This window comes from Pygoscelis adeliae, unplaced genomic scaffold (assembly GCF_000699105.1).
Source record: "Pygoscelis adeliae isolate BGI_AS28 unplaced genomic scaffold, ASM69910v1 Scaffold154, whole genome shotgun sequence".
NCBI classification, from domain to species: Eukaryota; Metazoa; Chordata; class Aves; order Sphenisciformes; family Spheniscidae; genus Pygoscelis; species Pygoscelis adeliae.
This window is the reverse complement of record NW_008825113.1, coordinates 2,531,058-2,538,624: the sequence shown is the minus strand read 5'-3', so window position 1 is coordinate 2,538,624 and position 7,567 is coordinate 2,531,058. Positions and strand designations below refer to the sequence as shown.

General features: G+C 39.3%; 1 protein-coding gene across 1 annotated transcript in view; it reads right to left on the bottom strand.

Annotated features, from left to right (window-relative positions):
* Positions 1-4,788, bottom strand: part of MORC3 (MORC family CW-type zinc finger 3) — a 26,463-nt gene extending 21,675 nt beyond the window's left edge. The window contains exons 1-2 of the mRNA XM_009327965.1: positions 4,613-4,788; positions 3,041-3,113 (exon numbers count right to left, since the gene is read on the bottom strand). Of these exons, the coding sequence (XP_009326240.1) occupies positions 3,041-3,113; positions 4,613-4,696 (157 nt within the window). The 5' untranslated portion in view covers positions 4,697-4,788. The remainder of the gene's footprint in view (positions 1-3,040; positions 3,114-4,612) is intronic.
* Between the last annotated feature and the right edge of the window lie 2,779 nt (positions 4,789-7,567).

The window sequence follows — 7,567 nt, the reverse complement described above, 5'->3', positions numbered from 1 at the left end:
TTGGATGTAAGGAAAAATTTCTTTACTGAAAGAGTGGTTAAACATTGGAACAGGCTGCCCAGGGAAGTGGTTGAGTCCCCATCCCTGCAAGTATTTAAAAGATGTGTAGATGAGGCGCTTAGGGACATGGTTTAATGGGCATGGTGGTGTTGGGTTGACAGTTGGACTCGATGATCTTAGAGGTCTTTTCCAACCTTAATGATTCTATGAATACTATCACAACTTCAGCTAATCAAAATTTGAGACACTAAAAAAATGCAAGCAAAAAAACTGAAGCCCAGCTCCCCGCGTGCCAGATTGTTCTGTGAAATCTAGAATTTGCAGGAGATTTAGGTGGAAAAAAAAATAATTGCTGCCCTGCTACCACATCACTTCCGTATTAACAGAGCTGAGTGTCACAAATATGTATTTTGCTAGTGCAAGTTCTTCAAATCTAAGAAGGTATGACTTTCACAGAAGGGAAGTACAAAATGCTTTAAACGAAACTTTCTATTTACAGGATTTGAAAGAGCTTGCAGCATTGCTACCACAAGTGAAACTGAAACCATGGCTCCACAAACATTTCTCGGCAGCAAAGCTAGTTTAAATCTCATCAGCCCTAACACCACTTTCTCACACCTCTTTTCCCCCCCTCCCCAGCACTGTGCTACTCATGGAATTTGGGGGGGGCGGGGGGGGAAGCACACGGAGGAGGAGGGGTGGGATGTGATGGCACAGCAGGAGGCAGTGCCCCTGCCTCACTGCCTGTTTTGCAGGTTCAGCTGAGGGCCATAAATAAACAGCTCAAGCCAACACTGCAGCCTATAAAAAGGAATCACAGCTTGGTAGCTTGCTTTCTATAAGCATAAAGTACAAATTGCATCCACAGTGAAAAAGTTCATAAAATATATTTCAACATCATCAAAATAGGACATTTCAAGTACAACTGAAAGTTTGCAAGTATTCTTCTAAGACCATACTTTGTACAAGTCTTCTGATTTGCTAGCTCACCAACTCTCTCTAGATGTCCCATTTACCCTCTTCCAAGTATCGCCATTAGTTCACCTAAATTTAATCTGCCTGAGGACTAATGGGAGAAGCCAGCAATATAACCAGCAAAAAGTTGACAGGAGGGACTAGAGCTTAAAAGGCAGATTTTAGCATACAGACCACTACCGTTCTAGGTAAGTTCACATAAACTGAAATTCAGGCCTCCATATGTAACCCTGTTTACATTATTTGATATTTGGCATATGGTATAGCCTTACATCTCACGCGAAAGACAGATTACAAAACTTATTTAAATCAACATGACTAACTAGAGGCCTTTACAACCAATATGTTGCTACTAATGCTTTTGAAGCTTTGTTAAAGCAACACATATGACAAACCAGAGGCAAAGGAAAAAGACAAGTTTGCATGCCTTGCACGCCACATCTACGATCATTCTAGCCAGGTATGGCATGGGGTGATAAAACAGCTGAAATGACAGTATTTTGTTACCCCCAAACCAGCCAGCCCTTCCCGCAGCCACGTGATTCTGGTTTCCTCCTTTGCCTTATCTAGCTGAAAAATTCCTACTTTCTTTTGTTAGGTTAATTTTCTGGATTAGCAACAGCAGAACTCATGCACAGGAAGTGAAGGAATGTGTGACCCAAAGAGTTGCTCCCTTTGGCAGCAGCAAACTGCTAGATAAGCTTGGCAAGTCTTTCCAAACCACACCTTTATTTTGAGGAACCAGTTAAAGAAAGTCTGCTAATCATTCCCTAACTCAGAAAACAAGCAACTCTGAAGATGTCCAGTTAACAGCTATTCAAAAAAATCAAAGGCAAGCCAATCAACAGGAGCTAATAAATTAAACAGATAGCACAAACCCTAGCTAATAGCAGATGACAGAGACAATAAGCAAAGAACAGAACTCTTAGGAGTTCCAGCCACTGATGGATGGACCACTAAAAGGAACCACCCAAGTATAATCCTGAAGATGTTCAGCCAGAAGCTTGGTAACCCAAAAGAATAAAATTAGGATGTTTGAGGGGTATTGTGACAATGTGCAAAAATTACTACTGAATGTTTTGAGGAAGCATTGAAGAAAAGGGAAAGGTCAAAGTGGATGGGAGAAGAATGGTATAATGTGGCAGGGGGGGGGGGGGGCGGCAAATAACAAAGGCTGATTGTGTGCAGGCTAGCTGCTGGTCAGCATGCTTGTATGGTTGGACCCTGTGCTACCCTGTTGTACGTTCTTACTAAACGCTATTTCTAACGATTTCCTGCGTGAGTGTGCTCTCTTTTCTCAGTGTGTGCCTGTACGCATTTGTTCTGCTAGCAAACTTCAAGTTGGACAAGCCAATAAGTTGGAAGAAACCAGCAACCATTGAGATCCAAGGTCTAAGCCAGAGACTGGTAAAAAGCCCAGGATGCAGGTACTGGAAGGACTCCCAGGTCTTGGCAAAACACCCAGAAACGTGGGCAAGCATGAGTGATAAGCAAGTGAAAGTATGCATATGAGCCACTAATGAACTTTAAACCTGGTTAGCCAGGAAGCAGGAATAGGATAAGGCCATTTGTGCTGTTCATGTTTCGAGCATTGCTTGTGTTTATGTGGGTTCTTTCAAAGTTACTGTCCTCCTGTCTGTGCTAATCTGTCTGTGGCCAGCTGTGTCTGTACAGGATGCAAGTGTGCGCACACATCTTTGGAATGTACACTCAGCCTTACTACTCGTTGGGCCCGAGAACAGCAAAAAGCAGTAGGCTTGCATTTGGTGGACGAGAAGGAATTCACTTGGTCCAGAGTCTTTTATATTTGGCAATCCTTAATAAATTCACTAAAAAGAAACTGGCAAATCCTACAAGGCCCCTGCAACTGATGTCAGGTAGTACTTATGCCGTTAAGAAAAAAGTCAATCTGACTGTACCAAAAAAAAAAAAAAAAAAAAAAAATGTTGTAAGATTCTGAATGGTAACAACAGGATCAACTTGTTCCCCTACCTGAAGGAAAAAGTTTTACAAGGAGAAAAAAGTATTACAATCAAGTACTCAGACAAACTATTGATCCACATACCTATAAGTTCTGCAATTGCACTGAAAGGCCAGGTGTGACTGGTAGAGTTGGTATGCAAGAACTTTGGACAAAGCTGAAATAAACCACAAACAATGGCATTAGTTTGCGCTCTTCAATGATACCAAGCCAGAAAACAGTGCATTAAATAAAGTAACATTAAATGAAGCTGTTTTGTACAACACTACCAAAAAGCTGTAATTTAATTTACTTTTAAATATTTGCATACTAACATCTTTTAAAGGGAACATTAATACAGCTATTAAAGACAAAAGAGCAATACAGAATTCAGCACAGTATCATACTATATTCTGAGCATGGGTTATATTGTCATCCTATCAAACTCCTTTCATCTTTATAGAAATATAAGGAACTATTGCTATATACTGATGCTAGGTTACCGAAAACATCAAAGCCTTAGTCCAAATCTAGTAACAGAAGCACATGCTCTCAAATGTTAAAAATGTACATCTTAAACCATGAGTATTAAACTTAATCCAAAAAGTGAGCAGCACCTAATATACTCAGTGGCTTACTGTCCGATGTCATTGATATTTTGCCCATATTGATCAAAATCACCTGTCAGATTCTCTCAACTAGTGGTTTGTGCTTTTAGCATTCGATCTCAGACATTTCATCCTCACTTACGATAAGATGTAGCCAGAGGAACATAGCCACTACTAGGACCAGATAAGAATATGCAAATAAAGTACCTATTTATGGGATGTATCTTATAGATGTCAGTGACGAAAGTATTCTCAAGTAATTTACGAAAGCCTGGGTTCATATATATTCACCTAGATCAAAAGACTAGGAAAACCAGAACTAAATATCCATATAACTTAAGGATTTGTCAATGCAATGTTTGGAGAAATTTAACTGCTGAAACGAATACAGTTGCATTTGCATTACCACTGAGAATATCTGTGATTGTACTTTTACAAGACCTTTAACGCAAACCCACTGCACATATATGCTTAAGCCTCACTGGCATAGTTATGTTGATGGCACAAAAAGCAGTATCTATGAATTCATAACGCTGGGAATAGTCCTTGTACAGTGCAGTTACATTAAAAACCATAATATAATCCAAATTATAAGATATAAAAATATCAGAAAAATATTTAAAAATTGTGTGTACATATCCATGTTTCATAAATTTTATGGAACTACTACACTGACAAGCACTTTTATATAGTTAGTAAAAGTGCTAAATAAAAGCAAGCAACCACTTCAAGTCTCCAAGTTCATTTATCAGCGAAAAGGAATAATGCTACAAGCAAGTTCTAGAGCCATGAGCCAGGTACCAGAGCAGGAGTTAAGGCAGCAGCCCTAGTCCAGATCGACATAAGTTGCCAAGAAACCTCACTTTGATTCTAAGGTCATAAGAGCACAGGACACACTTTCAGACTGCAACTTAATCCCTGCATTTCTCCATCGAGCTAGAGTACAAGTATGAATAGACATCACGTTCTTCATTGCCATCTGTGCTTTAAAACTCCAGTTTTATAAAATCTGGTAAATTGAGTCAGGCTAAGTTACTGTGCCCCTTTCAAATTCCTAACAGATACTTACAAATGATTTAGAATCCAAGAAGAGAATGACATCAAGTCTATTAATGGAAACCTCACATATTCCATGGCACACGGTTAAAAGCATCTTTTGATTTCTTCTTCTGCCATACAGTAACTCAGTGGATCTTAAGATCTCTGTATCATTCTCTTCACTTCAACCTTTCACAGTGCTGGCAGCATTTGTTCCTTTGCTTTCGAAGCTTCGTGATCAAAATACATAAGAATCAACTGTTTTGTTTTTTTTTTCCACCTGAAATCCCTCCTTGTCAAAACATAAACACTAACATTCAAAAAACCCCCACCACACAGATGCACACATTCATGCATTCAGCATCTGCTCAACTCTGCTAAAATATTTCTCTGCTGCTAGCCAGTGAAAAACTCCAGCTATACAACCCAGGTAGACTGGGACCTCTGGAGTTACTACTGGCATTGTAACCTCAGCAATAAGGACTTGGTGAAAAGCCCTGACTGTAGTTTTGATAAAGGCATGAATTCACAGTTGTGAACCTCCACTGGTCACCAGACAATGCTGATAAAGGAACGAACCTCAGCATCACCAACACTGACATAATCACAAAACAAACACAGGAATTATGCTGATCTTCTCTGGATTGCTGTTTCAAGTGGTAAGGTCTTGAGAAAGGCTAGAAGGTGGTATACAGAACTGGGAACTTGTGAACTGTTTATATGAAATGAGAAGATATGGGTTGGAACACAGGAATTGTAAGAAACTGATTCTTGGCTCTAATATCTCCCCCAGCAAAAGGTGAGCGAGTATCCCATGGGGTAGTTCACGGGAAAGTCTACCTCAGAGCAGACAGCACCACTTGCTCATGTAAGGCATTCAAACAAGGGCATATGACAAAACCAGATGAAAAAAATGGAGAATAGTGGTTTAAGGCCATTACCTTCATAGTTTGCTTCAGCGCACACCCAGCTGTCAGCAACAACTCACTTCCTGATGAGTTCATCGGGAAATATTTGAGCCCGTTTTGTCCCCTAACACTTCATTTTATCAAGCCACCACTTTAATTAGCTCATGAATAACTGAAGTTCAGTAAGTACAGTAGGAAGGAGTTAGCTCCCTGGTGAACGCTCACTTTCGACTATGTTAGCATAGATTCAGTTAGGCAATTCAGTTGCTTTATTCACTGGGCTTAATACATTTTGTTACTAAGCAGGTTTTGGTTAGTTTCACTTTTTCTTCTGAGACCAAGTGCAGCCAAATCCTTTCTGGAGATACAACTAAATCTCCCCCTCCTTCAAACTGCTTATTGTAAAAAGACTCGGCTGCAATAAGAGGAGCATCTCCTACAATTTTGACCAGCAAATATTTAAGGATAAAGCAGCTGATCTCTCAAAAATGACAGACAGCTTTGGGAATTTTAATTTTCCAAGAAAACTGTAACTCTTCCATCCGTTGCAGAGCATAAGGCATGCACAAATCAAATTATCACTGACCAATCTGTCTTGTCTTATAAAAGTATTTTACAACTTTTTGAGAAACAACCCCACTGTCATTTCCCCCCCCTTGCTTTTATCCCACCTGGCTGCTTGTTTCTTTCCTGATATGTTCTTCTTTCTCCCTCCCTCCCAGTTATGCTAGTCCACTTACATGACTGTGTAATGAACCACACGAAGGAGCTCATCCAAAACAAAAACAATGTTTAAATCTTATTTTTAACCTGGATCACTTCCCTGATCTGTCTCATCATGCAACTGAGCAAAAAATTTACCAGAGCAACAGAAGGAGATAAATGCCAGCGTGGGAATGAGTTACCAGGCCTGCTTGCACTGGCTGTGTTGTTTATATATGCTTCTGAAATTAATGGAAACATTTTGGTGAAACCCAACATATTTCCAAAGATGCTGACAGAAAAGACTGTGGCCATCAGCTCTCTCTTGTTCTCTAGAAAATAGAGCCTTTTACACTGTAGGACACAACCTGTGAAAAAACTATATCAGCTGCTTCACTTTAGCGAAAACCTGCAAAAGTCACAGCTTTCACTGGAAATAGACTGAACGTAAACTTTCAGTTATGACTACTGACAAACAAAACCAAACAGCATCCTAAAAATAATTCAGAAAGTTACCAACTGTACCAACTTTAGCTTAGATTTCTCATCAGTATCTGTAAGAGTTCAGCTTGCCAAAGTGATTTCAACTTAAGAACAATTTTACACTCTGCAGTCAGACTTGTGATATGTAGTTTTTTGCAAAGGTTGATTATTAATGGTGATGTATTGCCCTCGAGAAGACTAACAAAGCATTAAACAAAGGGAGACCTTGCTCCTTTTTTTTTTTTTAAAACATTGTGTTATCTAAACAAGAACTCTTCTCTAATAAAATATATCAGACAAACCCTGGATTTCAAAAACTTACAAGAACTAAAGACCTGAAATGAAAGTGTACTTCTTGAACTTCAAGTAGATGACATTTATAGCTAACCTCTACAATCATGGCAATTTATATTAAGGTAATTTAAGCAGTGCTGAGAATATATTAACATGCGTTTTTCACTCAAATGTTTGACAAGTTACTTACTGTAATGATCCAGCTTCCTTCCACTATTCTATAAGTAAAGTTACGAACCAGGTGTTTGTAACTTTAAGTGTGACTTACAAGCATAGATAGCTGAAGTCAGAAAGGCTTTAAAAACCATCCTGCTTCATCAGTGATGTATCGAACAACTGAAAAAGTAGCTTTAACTTAATTTGTATCAGCACAAATAAGGAAATGACCAATTGCCACAAAAGGACAGCAACAAGCAATACTGTGACTGAAAAGCACGATACAGTGGTGGATTTAACTGCATGCACATTCATCACCCTTGTTAAAATGTAATTAGGCCTCTTACAACAGGTAGTGAAGATTTTAAGTTACAAGCTTCTAATTAGAGGTCACTACGTTCGCAACCAACTACATCACTACAACGGACTGTGACCCCCCCCCC